This window comes from Bombina bombina, chromosome 7, assembly GCF_027579735.1.
Source record: "Bombina bombina isolate aBomBom1 chromosome 7, aBomBom1.pri, whole genome shotgun sequence".
Taxonomy (NCBI): domain Eukaryota; kingdom Metazoa; phylum Chordata; class Amphibia; order Anura; family Bombinatoridae; genus Bombina; species Bombina bombina.
Window position 1 is genome coordinate 554,739,285 of NC_069505.1, and position 23,891 is coordinate 554,763,175.

The following is a 23,891-nucleotide window of genomic DNA, read 5'->3' on the forward strand; positions in this document are numbered from 1 at the left end:
TAGCTGAACACATCTAGTGAGCCAATGACAAGAGGCATATATGTGCATAGTCACCAATCAGCAGCTAGCTCCCAGTAGTGCATAGCTGCTCCTGAGCCTACCTAGGTATGCTTTTTTAACAAAGAATACCAAAAGAAAGAAGTACATTTGATGGTAGAATTGAAAAGTCTTAAAATTGCATGAAAGATTCATTTTGACCTTCATGTGCCTTTTAAAAAGGGACACGACACCAAAAATGTTTCTTTCATGATTCAGATAGAGAATACGATTTTAAAAAAAGTATCCAATTTTCTTCTATTATCAAATTTGCTTTGTTCTCAATGTTATTTTTTCTTGAAGAGATACCTAGGTAGGTAGCGTGCACATGCCTGAAGCCCTCTAGTGCTCTTGTTAATGTATAACATTAGTACTACATGACAGGAAATAGTGCTGCCCTCTAGTGCTCTTGTTAATGTATAACATTAGTACTACATGACAGGAAATAGTGCTGCCATCTAGTGCTCTTGCTAATGTATAACATTAGTACTACATGACAGGAAATAGTGCTGCCATCTAGTGCTCTTGTTAATGTATAACATTAGTACTACATGACAGGAAATAGTGCTGCCCTCTAGTGCTCTTGTTAATGTATAACATTAGTACTACATGACAGGAAATAGTGCTGCCCTCTAGTGCTCTTGCTAATGTATAACATTAGTACTACATGACAGGAAATAGTGCTGCCCTCTAGTACTCTTGCTAATGTATAACATTAGTACTACATGACAGGAAATAGTGCTGCCATCTAGTGCTCTTGCTAATGTATAACATTAGTACTACATGACAGGAAATAGTGCTGCCATCTAGTGCTCTTGCTAATGTATAACATTAGTACTGCATGACAGGAAATAGTGCTGCCATCTAGTGCTCTTGCTAATGTATAACATTAGCACTGCATGACAGGAAATAGTGCTGCCATCTAGTGCTCTTGCTAATGTATAACATTAGCACTACATGACAGGAAATAGTGCTGCCATCTAGTGCTCTTGCTAATGTATAACATTAGTACTACATGACAGGAAATAGTGCTGCCATCTAGTGCTCTTGCTAATGTATAACATTAGTACTACATGACAGGAAATAGTGCTGCCCTCTAGTGCTCTTGCTAATGTATAACATTAGTACTACATGCCAGGAAATAGTGCTGCCATCTAGTGCTCTTGCTAATGTATAACATTAGTACTACATGCCAGGAAATAGTGCTGCCATCTAGTGCTCTTGCTAATATATAACATTAGTACTACATGCCAGGAAATAGTGCTGCCATCTAGTGCTCTTGCTAATGTATAACATTAGTACTACATTACAGGAAATAGTGCTGCCATCTAGTGCTCTTGCTAATGTATTACATTAGTACTACATGACAGGAAATAGTGCTGCCATCTAGTGCTCTTGCTAATTTATAACATTAGTACTACATGACAGGAAATAGTGCTGCCATCTAGTGCTCTTGCTAATGTATAACATTAGTACTACATGACAGGAAATAGTGCTGCCATCTAGTGCTCTTGCTAATGTATAACATTAGCACTACATGACAGGAAATAGTACTGCCATCTAGTGCTTTTGCTAATTTATAACAATAGTACTACATGACAGGAAATAGTGCTGCCATCTAGTGCTCTTGCTAATTTATAACATTAGTACTACATGACAGGAAATAATGCTGCCATCTAGTGCTCTTGCTAATGAATAACATTAGTACTACATAACAGGAATTAGTGCTGCCATCTAGTGCTCTTGCTAATGTATAACATTAGTACTACATGACAAGAAATAGTGCTCCCATCTAGTGCTCTTGCTAATGTATAACATTAGTACTACATAACAGGAAATAGTGCTGCCATCTAGTGCTCTTGCTATTGTATAACATTAGTACTACATGACAGGAAATAGTGCTGCCCTCTAGTGCTCTTGTTAATGTATAACATTAGTACTACATAACAGGAAATAGTGCTGCCATCTAGTGCTCTTGCTAATGTATAACATTGTTACAAAACTGCTGCCATAGGGCTGCAGACACGTGCACACTCCTGAGCTTACCATCCTGATTTTTTCAGAAGCGCTCCACTTGAAGTCTAGGCCTATGGCAGCTTTGTTTTGCAACATTGTTTGTTGTAATAGTGTTATAAATTGTTATAAATTGTTACTAACACTGCTGACATAGAGTACTAAACACACGTGCACGCTCCTGAGCACCTATAAGCCTACCTAGGTTTACTCTTCAAAAAAGGATACCAAGAGAACAGAGCAAATTTCTGAAAGTTTAATTTTTACATTACCGTCTCTTAAAGGGATATTGATATCACAGTGTTATATGGGACACTGAACCCAATTTTTTTCTTTTGTGATTCAGATAGAGCATGGCATTTTAAGCAACTTTCTAATTTACTCCTATTATCAAATTTTCTTCATTCTCTTGGTATCATTATTTGAAATGCAAGAATGTAAGCTTAGATGCCGGCCCATTTTTGGTGAACAACCTGGGTTATTCTTGCTGATTGGTGAATAAATTCATCCACCAATAAAAAAGTGCTGTCCAGAGTACTGAACATCAAAAAAAAAGCTTAGATGCCTTCTTTTTCAAATAAAGATAGCAAGAGAACGAAGAAAATTTGATAATAGGAGTAAATTAGAAAGTTGCTTAAAATTGCTGCTCTATCTGAATCATAAAAAAAAGTGGGTTCAGTGTCCCTTTAAAGTAGATTAGGTGTTTTGCTGGGAAAAAAAAAAGTTTAAGATTAATCTATTTACACTGATATTGAAACAAGAGGCGGTGAAACAAACTGCTCACTGGCTGATAAACAGAACTCTCGCACCTCTATGTGCGGAGAGTGAAACGCCCCACAATCATATGCAGATAGATATTGTTACATTATTACAGTTAACTCTGGCTGATCATTGTCTTTAATAAATCATATTATGTATTTTTTTATTATACTTACTCGTCATCATTCCACTCATGGTTATCAGAAGTGTGTGTACCCGCTTCATCTTGTAGCCTGTGAACACAAGAGAGACGGACTAAGAGATATATATACAGTATCTCACAAACGTGAGTACACCCCTCACATTTATGTAAATATTTTATTATATCTTTTCATGTGACAACACTGAAGAAATGACACTTTGCTACAATGTAAAGTAGTGAGTGTACAGCCTGTATAACAGTGTACATTTGCTGTCCCCTCAAAATAACTTAACACACAGCCATTTATGTCTAAACCGTTGGCAACAAAAGTGAGTACACCCCTAAGTGGAAATGTCCAAATTGAGCCCAATTAGCCATTTTCCCTCCCCGGTGTCATGTGACTTGTTAGTGTTACAAGGTCTCAGGTGTGAATGGGGAGCAGGTGTGTTAAATTTGGTGTTATCACTCTCACACTCTCTCATACTGGTCACTGGAAGTTCAACTTGGCACCTCATGGCAAAGAACTCTCTGAGGATCTGAAAAAAAGAATTGTTGCTCTACATAAAGATGGCCTAGGCTATAAGAAGATTGCCAAGACCCTGAAACTGAGCTGCAGCATGGTGGGCAAGACCATACAGCGGTTTCACAGGACAGGTTACACTCAGAACAGGCCTCTCCATGGTCGACCAAAGAAGTTTAATGCACGTGCTCAGCGTCATATCCAGAGGTTGTCTTTGGGAAATAGATGTATGAGTGCTGGCAGCATTGCTGCAGAGGTTGAAGGGGTGGGGGGTCAGCCTGTCAGTGCTCAGACCATATGCCGCACATTGCATCAAATTGGTCTGCATGGCTGTCGTCCCAGAAGGAAGCCTCTTCTAAAGATAATGCACAAGAAAGCCTGCAAACAGTTTGCTGAAGACAAGCAGACTAAGGACATGGATTACTGGAACCATGTCCTGTGGTCCGATGAGACCAAGATAAACTTATTTGGTTCAGATGGTGTCAAGAGTGTGTAGCGGCAACCAAGTGACGAGTACAAAGACAAGTGTGTCTTGCCTACAGTCAAGCATGGTGGTGGGAGTGTCATGGGCTGGGCCTGCATGAGTGCTGCCGGCACTGGGGAGCTACAGTTCATTGAGGGAACCATGAATGCCAACATGTACTGTGACATACTAAAACAGAGCATGATCCCCTCCCTTCGGAAACTGGGCCACAGGGCAGTATTCCAACATGATAATGACCCCAAACACACCTCCAAGACGACCATTGCCTTGCTAAAGAAGCTGAGGGTAAAGGTGATGGACTGGCCAAGCATGTCTCCAGACCTAAACCCTATTGAGCATCTGTGGGGCATCCTCAAACGGAAGGTGGGGGAGCGCAAGGTCTCTAACATCCACCAGCTCTGTGATGTCGTCATGGAGGAGTGGAAGAGGACTCCAGTGGCAACCTGTGAAGCTCTGGTGAACTCCATGCCCAAGAGTGTTAAGGCAGTGCTGGAAAATAATGGTGGCCACAGAAAATATTGACACTTTGGACCCAATTTGGGCATTTCCACTTAGGGGTGTACTCACTTTTGTTGCCAACGGTTTAGACATTAATGGCTGTGTGTTGAGTTATTTTGAGGGGACAGCAAATTGACACTGTTATACAGGCTGTATGCTCACTACTTTACATTGTAGCAAAGTGTCATTTCTTCAGTGAAAAGATATAATAAAATATTTACAAAAATGTGAGGGGTGTACTAACTTTTGTGAGATACTGTGTATACATATATATATATTTACATTCTATTATACAGTATACATACATACACCCACCTGTCTAGCAGTATACTTAGTACTTCACTGGTACTAGAGAAGGCGCGATATGTTGCAAGGAATACTGGGATATAGCTTGTGTCCCCCAGAACTCGAGCCTTCAACAGATGGAGAACGAGTTTAGGGAGAGTGCCAGCCCGAAGAGTTAATACTCTAGTTGGTGTCTGAAATAAGAAAAATTAAAAAAAAACACAAAAAAAAAAAACATTTGTATGGTGTGTTTTACCCTCCAAAATATAAATTACTAATGAAAAAAAAAAAAAAAAAAAAAGAGTTTAAAGAAAAAGACCAGGAATGTGTCTGTTCTGTAGTATATCTAGTTTATAAATAGAGGGGTCAGGAGTGTGTTCTGCAGTGCATATACACATACAAGGAGTGTCTGTTCTGTAGTATATCTAGTTTATATAGAGAGGTCAGGAGTGTGTGCTGCAGTGTATATACACATACAAGGAGTGTCTGTTCTGTAGTATATCTAGTTTATATAGAGAGGTCAGGAGTGTGTGCTGCAGTGTATATATACATACAAGGAGTGTCTGTTCTGTAGTATATCTAGTTTATATAGAGAGGTCAGGAGTGTGTGCTGCAGTGTATATACACATACAAGGAATGTGTCTGTTCTGTAGTATATCTAGTTTATATAGAGAGGTCAGAAGTGTGTTCTGCAGTGTATATACACATACAAGGAGTGTCTGTTCTGTAGTATATCTAGTTTATATAGAGAGGTCAGAAGTGTGTTCTGCAGTGTATATACACATACAAGGAATGTGTCTGTTCTGTAGTATATCTAGTTTATATAGAGAGGTCAGGAGTGTGTGCTGCAGTGTATATACACATACAATGAGTGTCTGTTCTGTAGTATATCTAGTTTATATAGAGAGGTCAGGACTGTGTTCTGCAGTGTATATACACATACAAGGAGTGTCTGTTCTGTAGTATATCTAGTTTATATAGAGAGGTCAGGAGTGTGTGCTGCAGTGTATATACACATACAAGGAGTGTCTGTTCTGTAGTATATCTAGTTTATATAGAGAGGTCAGGAGTGTGTGCTGCAGTGTATATATACATACAAGGATTGTCTGTTCTGTAGTATATCTAGTTTATATAGAGAGGTCAGGAGTGTGTGCTGCAGTGTATATACACATATAAGGAGTGTCTGTTCTGTAGTACATCTAGTTTATATAGAGAGGTCAGGAGTGTGTGGTGCAGTATATATATACACACATACACAGAGTCTCTGTTCTGTAGTATATCTAGTTTATATAGACAGTTCAGGAGTGTGTTCTGTAGTGTATATATACACATACAAGGAGTGTGTCTGTTCTGAAGTATATCTAGTTTATATAGAGAGGTCAGGAGTGTGTGTTGCAGTGTATATACACATACAAGGAGTGTCTGTTCTGTAGTATATCTAGTTTATATAGAGAGTTCAGGAGTGTGTGCTGCAGTGTATATACACATACAAGGAGTGTCTGTTCTGTAGTATATCTAGTTTATATAGAGAGGTCAGGAGTGTGTTCTGCAGTGTATATACACATACAAGGAGTGTCTGTTCTGTAGTATATCTAGTTTATATAGAGAGGTCAGAAGTGTGTTCTGCAGTGTATATACACATACAAGGAGTGTCTGTTCTGTAGTATATCTAGTTTATATAGAGAGGTCAGGAGTGTGTGCTGCAGTGTATATATACATACAAGGAGTGTCTGTTCTGTAGTATATCTAGTTTATATAGATAGGTCAGGAGTGTGTGCTGCAGTGTATATACACATACAAGGAGTGTCTGTTCTGTAGTATATCTAGTTTATATAGATAAGTCAGAAGTGTGTGCTGCAGTGTATATACACATACAAGGAGTGTCTGTTCTGTAGTATATCTAGTTTATATAGAGAGGTCAGGAGTGTGTGCTGCAGTGTATATACACATACAAGGAGTGTCTGTTCTGTAGTATATCTAGTTTATATAGAGAGGTCAGGAGTGTGTTCTGCAGTGTATATACACATACAAGGAGTGTCTGTTCTGTAGTATATCTAGTTTATATAGAGAGGTCAGAAGTGTGTTCTGCAGTGTATATACACATACAAGGAGTGTCTGTTCTGTAGTATATCTAGTTTATATAGATAGGTCAGGAGTGTGTGCTGCAGTGTATATACACACATACAAGGAGTGTCTGTTCTGTAGTATATCTAGTTTATATAGAGAGGTCAGGAGTGTGTTCTGCAGTGTATATACACATACAAGGAGTGTCTGTTCTGTAGTATATCTAGTTTATATAGAGAGGTCAGAAGTGTGTTCTGCAGTGTATATACACATACAAGGAGTGTCTGTTCTGTAGTATATCTAGTTTATATAGATAGGCCAGGAGTGTGTGCTGCAGTGTATATACACATACAAGGAGTGTCTGTTCTGTAGTATATCTAGTTTATATAGAGAGGTCAGGAGTGTGTTCTGCAGTGTATATACACATACAAGGAGTGTCTGTTCTGTAGTATATCTAGTTTATATAGAGAGGTCAGAAGTGTGTTCTGCAGTGTATATACACATACAAGGAGTGTCTGTTCTGTAGTATATCTAGTTTATATAGATAGGTCAGGAGTGTGTGCTGCAGTGTATATACACACATACAAGGAGTGTCTGTTCTGTAGTATATCTAGTTTATATAGAGAGGTCAGGAGTGTGTGCTGCAGTGTATATATACATACAAGGAGTGTCTGTTCTGTAGTATATCTAGTTTATATAGATAGGTCAGGAGTGTGTGCTGCAGTGTATATACACATACAAGGAGTGTCTGTTCTGTAGTATATCTAGTTTATATAGAGAGGTCAGGAGTGTGCGCTGCAGTGTATATAAACATACAAGGAATGTGTCTGTTCTGTAGTATATCTAGTTTATATAGAGAGGTCAGGAGTGTGTGCTGCAGTGTATATACACATACAAGGAGTGTCTGTTCTGTAGTATATCTAGTTTATATAGAGAGGTCAGGAGTGTGTGCTGCAGTGTATATACACATACAAGGAGTGTCTGTTCTGTAGTATATCTAGTTTATATAGAGAGGTCAGAAGTGTGTTCTGCAGTGTATATACACATACAAGGAGTGTCTGTTCTGTAGTATATCTAGTTTATATAGATAAGTCAGAAGTGTGTGCTGCAGTGTATATACACATACAAGGAGTGTCTGTTCTGTAGTATATCTAGTTTATATAGAGAGGTCAGGAGTGTGTGCTGCAGTGTATATACACATACAAGGAGTGTCTGTTCTGTAGTATATCTAGTTTATATAGAGAGGTCAGGAGTGTGTTCTGCAGTGTATATACACATACAAGGAGTGTCTGTTCTGTAGTATATCTAGTTTATATAGAGAGGTCAGAAGTGTGTTCTGCAGTGTATATACACATACAAGGAGTGTCTGTTCTGTAGTATATCTAGTTTATATAGATAGGTCAGGAGTGTGTGCTGCAGTGTATATACACACATACAAGGAGTGTCTGTTCTGTAGTATATCTAGTTTATATAGAGAGGTCAGGAGTGTGTGCTGCAGTGTATATATACATACAAGGAGTGTCTGTTCTGTAGTATATCTAGTTTATATAGATAGGTCAGGAGTGTGTGCTGCAGTGTATATACACATACAAGGAGTGTCTGTTCTGTAGTATATCTAGTTTATATAGATAAGTCAGGAGTGTGTGCTGCAGTGTATATACACATACAAGGAGTGTCTGTTCGGTAGTATATCTAGTTTATATAGAGAGGTCAGGAGTGTGTGCTGCAGTGTATATACACATACAAGGAGTGTCTGTTCTGTAGTATATCTAGTTTATATAGAGAGGTCAGGAGTGTGTTCTGCAGTGTATATATACATACAAGGATTGTCTGTTCTGTAGTATATATAGTTTATATAGAGAGGTCAGGACTGTGTTCTGCAATGTATATACACATACAAGGAGTGTCTGTTCTGTAGTATATCTAGTTTATATAGAGAGGTCAGGAGTGTGTTCTGCAGTGTATATACACATACAAGGAGTGTCTGTTCTGTAGTATATCTAGTTTATATAGAGAGGTCAGGAGTGTGTGCTGTAGTGTATATACACATACAAGGAGTGTCTGTTCTGTAGTATATCTAGTTTATATAGAGAGGTCAGGAGTGTGTGCTGCAGTGTATATACACATACAAGGAGTGTCTGTTCTGTAGTATATCTAGTTTATATAGAGAGGTCAGTGTTATGTTCTGTATGTAGTCAGGATTAGAACATTCAGTTGTGTGCTGTTACCTTGTGTCTGATGTCTCTTGCACATATCATGAAGACTCTGCAGCAGGAACTTTAGATAACTTTTATTTAGCTACAACCACATGGCTTATTCTCTAGCACAGTGGTTCTCAACCAAAGTGACCTCAAGGCCCGGTAAATTTTAGCTGGACATGTCCAGGGCCTGGTAGATAGATTAATTAATATATAGTAAGCAGCAGGGATTTGCCCTATCAGTAACTAAGCAGTTCAGTGGGGGTTTAGTGGGGGCCCTGGAGTTTGGGGGGGTCCTGCTGAGGGTCTGTCGATGTGAGGGCCATGGAGTGTGAGGTCTGGCCCTGGAGGTTGGGGGCCCTTTCTTTGGCCCTTAATGTTGGGGGTCCTGGCTCTGGAGGTTGATGGGCCTGTTGGGATTAGGGCAGGGAGGCTACCATGTTCATTTGCATAAATTTGAATACATTTGGGTCAGTGTGAGACAGTTTTCCTGGGGCCTTGATTGGTCTCAGTCTGCCCCTGGTGTGCAGTGGGGTAAGAGTATGCAGTGAGGGCATGACAGGTCAGGGCCCACCAGCAGGGCTATCATGGCCCGGTACTGGGCCACGGCCTGGCTGTTGAGAAACCAGGCTCTAGCAGGTTCCATCAGTAAAACTAACATGGCTTCTGATGATGTCACAGAGACCCAGACACACCCAGGGGGTGTGGTGAGCTGAGCTTAAAGCTGCAGCACTTCTAACATATCATTATGAGACAAGGTTAGTGCAAAGATACAGTAAAAGCTGCAGTAATCTTAACAGTCAGGATCAGGAGTGTGTGCTGCAGTGTATATACACACATACAAGGAGTGTGTCTGTTCTGTAGTATATCTAGTTTATATAGAGAGGTCAGGACTGTGTTCTGCAGTGTATATACTCATACAAGGAATGTGTCTGTTCTGTAGTATATCTAGTTTATATAGAGAGGTCAGGAGTGTGTGCTGCAGTGTATATACACATACAAGGAGTGTGTCTGTTCTGTAGTATATCTAGTTTATATAGAGAGGTCAGGAGTGTGTGCTGCAGTGTATATACACATACAAGGAGTGTCTGTTCTGTAGTATATCTAGTTTATATAGAGAGGTCAGGAGTGTGTGCTGCAGTGTATATACACATACAAGGAGTGTCTGTTCTGTAGTATATCTAGTTTATATAGAGAGGTCAGGAGTGTGTGCTGCAGTGTATATACACATACAAGGAGTGTCTGTTCTGTAGTATATCTAGTTTATATAGAGAGGTCAGGAGTGTGTGCTGCAGTGCATATACACATACAAGGAGTGTCTGTTCTGTAGTATATCTAGTTTATATAGAGAGGTCAGGAGTGTGTGCTGCAGTGCATATACACATACAAGGAGTGTCTGTTCTGTAGTATATCTAGTTTATATAGAGAGGTCAGGAGTGTGTGCTGCAGTGCATATACACATACAAGGAGTGTCTGTTCTGTAGTATATCTAGTTTATATAGAGAGGTCAGGAGTGTGTGCTGCAGTGCATATACACATACAATGAGTGTCTGTTCTGTAGTATATCTAGTTTATATAGAGAGGTCAGGAGTGTGTGCTGCAGTGTATATACACATACAAGGAGTGTCTGTTCTGTAGTATATCTAGTTTATATAGAGAGGTCAGGAGTGTGTGCTGCAGTGCATATACACATACAAGGAGTGTCTGTTCTGTAGTATATCTAGTTTATATAGAGAGGTCAGGAGTGTGTGCTGCAGTGCATATACACATACAATGAGTGTCTGTTCTGTAGTATATCTAGTTTATATAGAGAGGTCAGGAGTGTGTGCTGCAGTGCATATACACATACAATGAGTGTCTGTTCTGTAGTATATCTAGTTTATATAGAGAGGTCAGGACTGTGTGCTGCAGTGTATATACACATACAATGAGTGTCTGTTCTGTAGTATATCTAGTTTATATAGAGAGGTCAGGAGTGTGTTCTGCAGTGCATATACACATACAAGGAGTGTCTGTTCTGTAGTATATCTAGTTTATATAGAGAGGTCAGGAGTGTGTGCTGCAGTGTATATACACATACAAGGAATGTGTCTGTTCTGTAGTATATCTAGTTTATATAGAGAGGTCAGGAGTGTGTGCTGCAGTGTATATACTCATACAAGGAATGTGTCTGTTCTGTAGTATATCTAGTTTATATAGAGAGGTCAGAAGTGACTGTTCTATAGTATAACGTGTGTATGTAGACAGTTCAGGAGTGTGTTCTGCAGTGTATATACACATATAAGGAGTGTCTGTTCTGTAGTATATCTAGTTTATATAGAGAGGTCAGGAGTGTGTGCTGCAGTGTATATACACATACAAGGAGTGTCTGTTTTGTAGTATATCTAGTTTATATAGAGAGGTCAGGACTGTGTTCTGCAGTGTATATACACATATAAGGAGTGTCTGTTCTGTAGTATATATAGTTTATATAGATAGGTCAGGAGTGTGTTCTGCAGTGTATATACACATACAAGGAGTGTCTGTTCTGTAGTATATCTAGTTTATATAGAGAGGTCAGGACTGTGTTCTGCAATGTATATACACATACAAGGAGTGTCTGTTCTGTAGTATATCTAGTTTATATAGAGAGGTCAGGACTGTGTTCTGCAGTGTATATACTCATACAAGGAGTGTCTGTTCTGTAGTATATCTAGTTTATATAGAGAGGTCAGGAGTGTGTGCTGCAGTGTATATACACATACAAGGAGTGTCTGTTCTGTAGTATATCTAGTTTATATAGAGAGGTCAGGAGTGTGTTCTGCAGTGTATATATACATACAAGGATTGTCTGTTCTGTAGTATATCTAGTTTATATAGAGAGGTCAGGAGTGTGTGCTGCAGTGTATATACACATACAAGGAGTGTCTGTTCTGTAGTATTTCTAGTTTATATAGAGAGGTCAGAAGTGTGTGCTGCAGTGTATATACACATACAAGGAATGTGTCTGTTCTGTAGTATATCTAGTTTATATATAGAGGTCAGGAGTGTGCTCTGCAGTGTATATATACATACAAGGAGTGTCTGTTCTGTAGTATATCTAGTTTATATAGAGAGGTCAGGAGTGTGTGCTGCAGTGTATATACACATACAAGGAGTGTCTGTTCTGTAGTATATCTAGTTTACATAGAGAGGTCAGGAGTGTGCTCTGCAGTGTATATATACATACAAGGAGTGTCTGTTCTGTAGTATATCTAGTTTATATAGAGAGGTCAGGAGTGTGTGCTGCAGTGTATATACACATACAAGGAATGTGTCTGTTCTGTAGTATATCTAGTTTATATAGAGAGATCAGGAGTGTGTTCTGCAGTGTATATACACATACAAGGAGTGTCTGTTCTGTAGTATATCTAGTTTATATAGAGAGGTCAGGAGTGTGTGCTGCAGTGTATATACACATACAAGGAGTGTCTGTTCTGTAGTATATCTAGTTTATATAGATAAGTCAGAAGTGTGTGCTGCAGTGTATATACACATACAATGAGTGTCTGTTCTGTAGTATATCTAGTTTATATAGAGAGGTCAGGAGTGTGCTCTGCAGTGTATATATACATACAAGGAATGTGTCTGTTCTGTAGTATATCTAGTTTATATAGAGAGGTCAGGAGTGTGTGCTGCAGTGTATATACACATACAAGGAATGTGTCTGTTCTGTAGTATATCTAGTTTATAGAGAGAGGTCAGAAGTGTCTGTTCTATGGTATAACGTGTGTATGTAGACAGTTCAGGAGTGTGTTCTGCAATGTATATACACATACAAGGAGTGTCTGTTCTGTAGTATATCTAGTTTATAGAGAGAGGTCAGGAGTGTGTGCTGTAGTGTATATACACATACAAGGAGTGTCTGTTCTGTAGTATATCTAGTTTATATAGAGAGGTCAGGAGTGTGTTCTGCAGTGTATATATACACATACAAGGAGTGTCTGTTCTGTAGTATATCTAGTTTATATAGAGAGGTCAGGAGTGTGTGCTGCAGTGTATATACACATACAAGGAGTGTCTGTTCTGTAGTATATCTAGTTTATATAGAGAGGTCAGGAGTGTGTGCTGCAGTGTATATACACATACAAGGAATGTCTGTTCTGTAGTATATCTAGTTTATATATAGAGGTCAGAAGTGTCTGTTCTATGGTATAACGTGTGTATGTAGACAGTTCAGGAGTGTGTTCTGCAGTGTATATACACATACAAGGAATGTCTGTTCTGTAGTATATCTAGTTTATATATAGAGGTCAGAAGTGTCTGTTCTATGGTATAACGTGTGTATGTAGACAGTTCAGGAGTGTGTTCTGCAGTGTATATACACATACAAGGAGTGTCTGTTCTGTAGTATATCTAGTTTATATAGATAAGTCAGAAGTGTGTGCTGCAGTGTATATACACATACAAGGAATGTGTCCTGTAGTATATCTAGTTTATATAGAGAGGTCAGGAGTGTGTGCTGCAGTGTATATACACATACAAGGAGTGTCTGTTCTGTAGTATATCTAGTTTATATAGAGAGGTCAGGAGTGTGTTCTGCAGTGTATATACACATACAAGGAGTGTCTGTTCTGTAGTATATCTAGTTTATATATAGAGGTCAGGAGTGTGCGCTGCAGTGTATATACACATACAAGGAGTGTCTGTTCTGTAGTATATCTAGTTTATATAGATAAGTCAGAAGTGTGTGCTGCAGTGTATATACACATACAAGGAATGTCTGTTCTGTAGTATATCTAGTTTATATAGAGAGGTCAGAAGTGACTGTTCTATGGTATAACGTGTGTATGTAGACAGTTCAGGAGTGTGTTCTGCAGTGTATATACACATACAAGGAGTGTCTGTTCTGTAGTATATCTAGTTTATATAGAGAGGTCAGGAGTGTGTTCTGCAGTGTATATACACATACAAGGAATGTGTCTGTTCTGTAGTATATCTAGTTTATATAGAGAGGTCAGGAGTGTGTTCTGCAGTGTATATACACATACAAGGAGTGTCTGTTCTGTAGTATATCTAGTTTATATAGAGAGGTCAGGACTGTGTGCTGCAGTGTATATACACATACAAGGAGTGTCTGTTCTGTAGTATATCTAGTTTATATAGAGAGGTCAGGACTGTGTGCTGCAGTGTATATACACATACAAGGATTGTGTCTGTTCTGTAGTATATCTAGTTTATATAGAGAGGTCAGGAGTGTGTGCTGCAGTGTATATACACATACAATGAGTGTCTGTTCTGTAGTATATCTAGTTTATATAGAGAGGTCAGGAGTGTGTGCTGCAGTGTATATACACATACAAGGATTGTGTCTGTTCTGTAGTATATCTAGTTTATATAGAGAGGTCAGAAGTGTGTTCTGCAGTGTATATACACATACAAGGAGTGTCTGTTCTGTAGTATATCTAGTTTATATAGAGAGGTCAGGAGTGTGTGCTGCAGTGTATATACACATACAAGGAGTGTCTGTTCTGTAGTATATCTAGTTTATATAGAGAGGTCAGGAGTGTGTGCTGCAGTGTATATACACATACAAGGAGTGTCTGTTCTGTAGTATATCTAGTTTATATAGAGAGGTCAGGAGTGTGTTCTGCAGTGTATATACACATACAAGGAGTGTCTGTTCTGTAGTATATCTAGTTTATATAGAGAGGTCAGAAGTGTCTGTTCTATGGTATAACGTGTGTATGTAGACAGTTCAGGAGTGTGTTCTGCAATGTATATACACATACAAGGAGTGTCTGTTCTGTAGTATATCTAGTTTATATAGAGAGGTCAGGAGTGTGTGCTGCAGTGTATATACACATACAAGGAGTGTCTGTTCTGTAGTATATCTAGTTTATATAGAGAGGTCAGGAGTGTGTGCTGCAGTGTATATACACATACAATGAGTGTCTGTTCTGTAGTATATCTAGTTTATATAGAGAGGTCAGGAGTGTGTGCTGCAGTGTATATACACATACAAGGATTGTGTCTGTTCTGTAGTATATCTAGTTTATATAGAGAGGTCAGAAGTGTGTTCTGCAGTGTATATACACATACAAGGAGTGTCTGTTCTGTAGTATATCTAGTTTATATAGAGAGGTCAGGAGTGTGTGCTGCAGTGTATATACACATACAAGGAGTGTCTGTTCTGTAGTATATCTAGTTTATATAGAGAGGTCAGGAGTGTGTGCTGCAGTGTATATACACATACAAGGAGTGTCTGTTCTGTAGTATATCTAGTTTATATAGAGAGGTCAGGAGTGTGTTCTGCAGTGTATATACACATACAAGGAGTGTCTGTTCTGTAGTATATCTAGTTTATATAGAGAGGTCAGAAGTGTCTGTTCTATGGTATAACGTGTGTATGTAGACAGTTCAGGAGTGTGTTCTGCAATGTATATACACATACAAGGAGTGTCTGTTCTGTAGTATATCTAGTTTATATAGAGAGGTCAGGAGTGTGTGCTGCAGTGTATATACACATACAAGGAGTGTCTGTTCTGTAGTATATCTAGTTTATATAGAGAGGTCAGGAGTGTGTGCTGCAGTGTATATATACATACAAGGAGTGTCTGTTCTGTAGTATATCTAGTTTATATAGAGAGGTCAGAAGTGACTGTTCTATGGTATAACGTGTGTATGTAGACAGTTCAGGAGTGTGTTCTGCAATGTATATACACATACAAGGAGTGTCTGTTGTACAGTAGAAACACAAGGAGTGTGTATTTTCTGCATTATATGTATGTACAGAGAGGGACTGAGAGAGTGTGTTTGCTGCAGTGTGTGTGTTTAGGACTGAGAGAGTGTGTTTGCTGCAGTGTGTGTGTTTAGGACTGAGAGAGTGTGTTTGCTGCAGTGTGTGTGTTTAGGACTGAGAGAGTGTGTTTGCTGCAGTGTGTGTGTTTAGGACTGAGAGAGTGTGTTTGCTGCAGTGTGTGTGTTTAGGACTGAGAGAGTGTGTTTGCTGCAGTGTGTGTGTTTAGGACTGAGAGAGTGTGTTTGCTGCAGTGTGTGTGTTTAGGACTGAGAGAGTGTGTTTGCTGCAGTGTGTGTGTTTATAGGAAGAGATGTGTGTCTGATCTGCAGTATATAATTACATAAAATAGGTTGCAGGTGTTATAATTACAGACTGTAGTGCTTGAGCCATTATTCCCAAGTGATTGTTGTCTTGGAAGAGACACTGAACATTTCCAGCACTTAAGAATACGATTTCATTGCCAGAGGCACTACAGTCTCTGACTGACTGTAATACTAGCAGACTAGGGGTGTGGCCAGGGGACACCTGGAGGCTACAGAAAAAGTGTACTTTTAAAAGGGACAGTGTATGCTAATATGTTCCCCTTTAATCTGTTCCCAATGATCCATTTTACCTGCTAGAGTGTATTAAATTGTTTACAAATAACTCCTTTACCTTTATTTTGTCATATGAAATAGTTGATATGATATAGTTTTTTTCCTACTGAGCCTGCAGCTCTTTTTCAAAGCCGTTCCCTTATTTTACCCCTTACAGGTGCCGGTTGGTGAATTGCAGCATCTTCATACTGGTCGCTGCCATATTGGAGCTTATGCACCTTGTTACCGAGGCAGTGCATGTTGATGCTTGTATTGTGTGCTGTTAACGAGCAGGAGGTTTATTTTTTTTTTTTTTTTTTTTTTTTTTTTTACACAGTTTAAAAGTTACATAAAATATATAAAAAAGGGCCCTCAAGAATAATGAGTAATTTACTCCTATTTTTTTAAATGTTTCTTCGTTCTCTTGCTATCTTTATTTAAAAAGCAGGAATGTGATGCATAGGAGCCGGCCCATTTTTGGTTGAGAAACTGGGTTATGCTTGCTTATTGGTGGGTAAATGTCAGCCTCCAATAAGCAAGCGCTATCCATGGTGCTGAACCTAAGATGGGCTGCCTGCTAAGATTTACATTACTGCTTTTAAAATAAAGATTTCAAGAGAACAAAGAAAAATTGATAATAGGAGTAAATTAGAAAGTTGTTTAAAATTTCATGCTCTATCTGAACCATGAAAGAAAAAATGTGGGTCCAGTGTCCCTTTAACCCTTTGAGTCCTAAGCACTTTCCCACCTGGGTGATAAGATTTTTTAATGTTTTTTTTATTTTTCTATTTTTTGAACAATTTTTTAAAAAACTTTTTTATTATTTTTTTCAGACCCCCCAAGACTTACACTGTTGGAAAGGTGAGGCGATTACATTTCCAATGGTGGGTCTTCGGGGTCTGTAGCTGCTTAGATGCCTGAGATACAGGCGTCTAAGCAGCATGCCCCCTGCTCCTATACTTAACATTGTTAAGTATAAATAAAGTTGCGCGGTGACGTCATCACGCAAAAAAGGAAGCCCCGGCGATGCCTGTCACTCTACAGGCACGATCGCCGGGGTAGGAGCAGGTGGGAGCCCCCAGATCTCCCTCAAGATGGGAGAGTGCTAGTGACGGCTCTGAACCATCATTAGCACCAGAGTGGGAAACTCTGTGACGGCTCAGAGCCGTCCGCTACAAAATGGCGGCGCCCAGTAGGGAGAGGCGGAGCTTCACCAGCTGGTATCTGTAAAGAAGTTAAAACAAGAGACCGGCTTTAGAGAGATTCAGGCACAAGAATAATAATATAGCAAGTTAAGTAGTAACCATGCAATTGTAGTTGTACAAACTGCATTACCTGTTGTGTGCTTGAGCTGCGCAGGTACAAACTGTACACAACTCCCTCCTCTTCTTCCTCTCCCACATATTGCAAGGTCTGTAACACAAATCACAAGACAATACCATGAAACACTTATACATACTGCATGTACCAACCTATACAGTTAAAGGGACAGTAGATACCTTGAGATTTTTATATAAAATGTTTAGTTATACATAATTAAAGGGACATGATACCCAAATGATGAAGCACATGAAAGTGATGCAGCATATCTGTAAAAAAACTCACTAGAAAATATCACCTGAGCATCTCTATGTAAAAAAGGAAGATATTTTACCTCAAAATTCCCAAGTATTCACACCCCACTGTAAAGAGACTTTAAGCAGCCAGTCAGGATGCTTGTCCCAGGACTTGCTAAGGAGTGTGCATCTGGCATGTGCAGAACAGTCATGTTTTTTCTTTCATATAGGTGGCGAGAGTCCACGAGCTGTTACTGATGGGATATACATTCCTACCAGGAGGAGGCAAAAGTTTCCCAAACCTCAAAAGCCTATAAATACACCTCCCACCTTACTCATACCTCAGTTTAAAAACTTTACCTCCTTAGGAGGCGGTGAAGCATGATGTGCTTGAATTCTTCTGAAAATGAAAAGCCCAAATACTCACCACCGTTTAACGGACATTCTCTTTTTCAAATCTGCGCGCAAAACGCGCACGTGCTGACTCTATTTACGTCATTTGACGACGCTTCATCAGTTCGCAATGTTTTTTTGGCGCTAAAATGATGCGCCTTTTTCCATGATAAAAGCCTGCTCCCACATCATTCTGTGCTCTCAAATATATAGAGCTATATACAGCACTTTTTTATAAACGGTGTTAGCTAACATGATCAATTTTCTTTTTTTAAGCATTGTTTTTCCTTACCTCTTAAACCTGCTGTATTAAGCAACTTATAATATTATTGCAACTAATTATATATATTATTTATAAATAAAAAAAAGACTTATTTTGGATTTAATTTCTCAGCGAAAATAGCCGTTATAATTTTATCCCTCCCTTTATTGTTACTCGTGGACTTCCACATCTTGGGTATTATATCCCATTAGTAACAGCTCGTGGACTCTCGCCACCATGAAAGAAATGAATTTATCAGGTAAGTTTTTACATAAATTATGTTTTATTTCATATAGGTAGCGAGGCCCACCCAATTGTTTTATTTTTGGGCTATCATTAATATTATTTTATATACAGCACATCTTTTTTCCTGTTCCCCTTTTTGATGTTTTTACTCCTTAAACACCTCACCTCTTGGCTATACGTTAAACTGATGTATGCGTGAGGTTGGAGGGGTATTTATAGGCTTGAGGTTTGGGAAACTTTGCCTCCTCCTGGTAGGAATGTATATCCCATCAGTAACGAGCTCGTGGACACTCTCAACCATGAAAAAAAATTAATTTATTCCGTTAAGTTCTTACAAAAATAATCGGCGAGAGTACAAGTTTGGCGTTAGCCTTAAAAAGCAGCGTTGAGAGGTCCCAATGCTGCTTTTTATCTAACGCTGGTATTATGAGTCAGGCAGGAAAAGGTCTACCGCTCACTTTTCTTCCGCGACTCGAGGCTACCGCAAATCCCCTTACGTCAATTGCATATCCTATCTTTTCTATGGGATTTGCCTAACGCTGGTATTACGAGTCTTGGAAGAAGTGAGCGGTAGACCCTCTCCTGGCAAGACTCCTACCGCATTTATAAGTCAGTAGTTAAGAGTTTTATGGGCTAACGCCGGAACATAAATCTCTTAACTAAAGTGCTACAAAGTACACTAACACCCATAAACTACCTATTAACCCCTAAATCGAGGCCCCCCCCCACATCGCAAACACATTTTTTTAACCCCTAATCTGCCGACCGGACATCGCCGCCACCTACATTATACTTATGAACCCCTAATCTGCTGCCCCTAACATCGCCGACAACTACATTATATTTATTAACCCCTAATCTGCCGCCCACAACAACGCCGCAACCTAACTACACTTATTAACCCCTAATCTGCCGACCGGACATCACCGCCACATTAATAAATGTATTAACCCCTAAACCGCCGCACTCCCACCTCGCAAACACTAGTTCAATTTTATTAACCCCTAATCTGCCTGCCCTAACATCGCCGACACCTACTTACATTTATTAACCCCTAACCTGCCACCCCCAACGTCGCCGCTACTATATTAAAGGTATTAACCCCTAAACCTAAGTCTAAACCTAACACTAACACCCCCCTAACTTAAATATAATTTAAATTAAACTAAATAAATTTATCAAATTTAAAAAAATTATTCCTATTTAAAACTAAATACTTATCTGTAAAATAAACCCTAAGATAGCTACAATATAATTAATAATTACATTGTAGCTATTTTAGGGTTTATATTTATTTTACAGGCAACTTTGTATTTATTTTAACTAGGTACAATAGCTATTAAATAGTTAATAACTATTTAATAGCTACCTAGTTAAAATAATTACAAAATTACCTGTAAAATAAATCCTAACCTAAGTTACAAATACAACTAACACTACACTATCAATAAATTAAATAAATTAACTACAATTATCTAAAATAAAATACAATTAAATAAACTAAACTATAGTACAAAAAAAACAAACACTAAATTACAAAAATAAAAAAATATTACAAGAAGTTTAAATTAATTACACCTAATCTAAGCCCCCTAACAAAATAAAAAAGCCCCCCAAAATAATAAAATTCCCTATCCTAAACTAAATTACAAATAGCCCTTAAAAGGGCCTTTTGCGGGGCATTGCCCCAAAGTAATCAGCTCTTTTACCTTTTAAAAAAAGAACAATCCCCCCTCAACGTTACAACCCACCACCCACACACCCCTACTCTAAAACCCACTCAATACCCCCTTAAAAAAACCTAACACTACCCCATTGAAGATCACCCTACCTTGAGCCGTCTTCACCCAGCCGGACCGAAGTCTTCATCCGATGGGGCAGAAGAGTACATCCAGACCGGCAGAAGTCTTCATCCTATCCAGGTAGAAGAGGACATCCGGACCGGCAGACATCTTCATCCAAGTGGCATCTTCTATCTTCATCCATCTGAAGAGGAACGACTCCATCTTGAAGACCTCCGGCGCGGAACATCCTTCTAGGCCGACGACTAATGATGAATGAATATTCCTTTAAATGACGTCAGCCAAGATGGCGTCCCTCAAATTCCGATTGGCTGATAGGAATCTATCAGCCAATCGGAATTAAGGTAGGAAAAATCAGATTAGTTGATTTAATCAGCCAATCGGATGAAGATAGAAGATGCCGCTTGGATGAAGCCTTCTCCCGGTCCGGATGTCCTCTTCTGCCCGTATAGGATGAAGACTTCTGCCGGTCTGGTTGTCCTCTTCTGGCCCATCGGATGAAGACTACTGGACGGATCGGATGACCACTGGTGCCCGGCTGGGTGAAGACGGCTCAAGGTAGGGTGATCTTCAATGGGGTAGTGTTAGCTTTTTTTAAGGGAGTATTGAGTGGGTTTTAGAGTAGGGGTGTGTGGGTGGTGGGTTGTAATGTTGGGGGGTTAATGTATTCTTTTTTTAGAGGTAAAAGAGCTGATTACTTTGGGGCAATGCCCCGCAAAAGGCCCTTTTAAGGGCTATTTGTAATTTAGTATAGGGTAGGGCATTTTATTAGTTTGGGTTTTTTTTTTATTTTATTAGGGGGCTTAGATTAGGTGTAATTAGTTTAAACTTCTTGTAATTTTTTTTATTTTCTGTAATTTAGTGGGGGGGTTTTCTTCGTAATTTAGTGTGGTTCCCCCCCCCCCCCCGTAATTTAGTTTATTGAATTTAATTGTAATTAATTGTAGGTAGTTTATGTAATTAATTTAATGATAGTGTAGTGTTAGGTGTAATTGTAACTTAGGTTAGGATTTATTTTACAGCTAATTTTGTACTTATTTTAGCTAGGTAGTTATTAAATAGTTACTAACTATTTAATAACTATTGTACCTAGTTAAAATAAATACAAACTTGCCAGTAAAATAAAAATAAATCATAAGCTAGCTACAATGTAACTATTAGTTATATTGTAGCTATCTTATGGTTTATTTTAAAGATAAGTATTTAGTTTTAAATAGGAATAATTTATTTAATTGTAGTTATTTTATTTAGATGTATTTAAATTATATTTAAAATAGGGGGTGTTAGGGTTAGGGTTAGACTTAGTTTTAGGGGTTAATAACTTTATTATAGTGGCGGCGACGTTGGCGGCGGAAGATTAGGGGTTAATTAATTTAATATAGTTGCGGCGACGTTGGGGGGGGCAGATTAGGGGTTAATAACTATAATGTAGGTGACGGCGGTGTCCTGAGCAGCAGATTAGGGGTTAATAGTATAATGCAGGTGGCGACGATGTCGGGGGCGGCAGATTAGGGGTTAATAAGTGTAATATTAGAGGTATTTAGGCTCAGGGTTCATGTTAGGGTGTTAGGTGCAGACATATTTTCTTTTCCCCATAGGAAACAATGGGGCTGCGTTAGAAGCTGGACGCTGCTTTTTTGCAGGTGTTAGGTTTTTTTCCATCCAGCTCAGCCCCATTGTTTCCTATGGGGAAATTGTGCACGAGCAAGTTTAGCCAGTTTACCGCTACCGTAAGCAACGCTGGTATTGAGGTGAGATGTGGAGCTAAATTCTGCTCTACGATCACCTTTTTGCAGCTAACGCTAGGTTTAAAAAAACCTGTAATACCAGCGTTGGCTTAAGGTAGCGTTAGAAATAAAAGCCTCGTTAGCCCCGCACCCCTGTTACCGCAAAACTCGTAATCTCTGTTTACACAGCACTTACTTTGGTGAGCTGAAGACATTTTGAGGTAAAATATCTTCCTTTTTTACATAGAGATGCTCAGGTGATATTTTCTTGTCAGATTCTTACAGTTATGCTGCATCATTTTTAAGTGATTAAGCATATGATTATTATGTCCTTTAAATATCTTTGCAATATATGTTTATTATTTACTTTGCCCCTATTTCATGTAATCTAAATTGAGCCATTTCTATTTCTCAGAACTTGAAAATGCCCCCTGCTGACTTATCAAGGCTATAACCCTGCTACATATATGTCCCTAATTGGATTTATCAGATAACTGCAAAACAATGCATTTTATACTAACTTTATGACAGTTGTTAGCCTTGATGTCTGCTGTCTAAAGCCCAGATTGGCTCTTACAAATAATGCTAATAGAGGGTGGAGTTTGTAGTAAAACAAACCAAGTATCCAGCACCTGAAAGTAATGTGATGTGCAAGCTTCAAGGATATTGCACCATATCCCACAATATATGAAGACACAAGAAGCAGCACCATCCAAACGTTTCAACAGGTTTATTCGTGCAGTATGCACATTGTGTAGCCAGACCAACAAGCAGCAACGTTTCGGACTTAGTCCTTAATCATGCATAGTTACACCTGAAGATCATACAGCTTAAATACACCTATAAACCACACCCACTACAACTAATACATAGAACACACTGAATGTAGTAGCCCTCTAGTGGTCACATTGCAGAATTACTTAACAGATCATAAAAAGTCAGGTTAAACACATATTTCTCCTAATAAATCAGAACACAAAAAAACATTTCAAAAACTTTCAATACATTAAAGTATTATTCTATTAGTTAATAGAGGCACATTATAGGCACAGAGCCCAATCCAGCTCCCTGTTCATACCCAAAGGGCATACTGCACGAATAAACCTGTTGAAACGTTTGGATGATGATGCTTCTTCTTGTGTCTTCCTAGAGGGTGGAGTTTGGCTATTGTCAACAATTTCAATAAAAAAGGATGTTAATTTGTTTTAAAATCATTTAGACTTGGCTGATACATTTGTTTTGTTGCTATAGAACAATGTAATAGAAAACTTAAATTATGCTTACCAGATAATTTCCTTTCCTTCTGTATGGGAAGAGTCCACAGCTGCATTCCTTACTTGTGGGAAATACTGAACCTGGCCACCAGGAGGAGTCAAAGACATCCCAGCCAAAGGTTTAAATACCCCCCCCCCCCCACTTCCTCATAACCCCAGTCATTCTGCTGAAGGAACAAGGAACAGTAGGAGAAATATCAGGGTGAAAAAAGTCCCAGAAGAATAAATTGAAATTTAGGGCCTCCCATCGGAGAACACGGGCGGGAGCTGTGGACTCTTCCCATAAAGAAGAAAAGG

General features: G+C 38.9%; 1 protein-coding gene across 3 annotated transcripts in view; it reads right to left on the reverse strand.

Annotated features, from left to right (window-relative positions):
* Positions 1 to 23,891, reverse strand: part of RGL2 (ral guanine nucleotide dissociation stimulator like 2) — a 107,812-nt gene that overhangs the window by 40,589 nt on the left and 43,332 nt on the right. For all 3 annotated transcript variants that reach the window (XM_053721892.1, XM_053721891.1, XM_053721890.1), the window contains 3 exons: positions 17,670 to 17,747; positions 4,768 to 4,931; positions 2,985 to 3,041 (listed from right to left, as the gene is read on the reverse strand). In XM_053721892.1, coding sequence (XP_053577867.1) covers positions 2,985 to 3,041; positions 4,768 to 4,931; positions 17,670 to 17,747 — 299 coding nt within the window. The remainder of the gene's footprint in view (positions 1 to 2,984; positions 3,042 to 4,767; positions 4,932 to 17,669; positions 17,748 to 23,891) is intronic.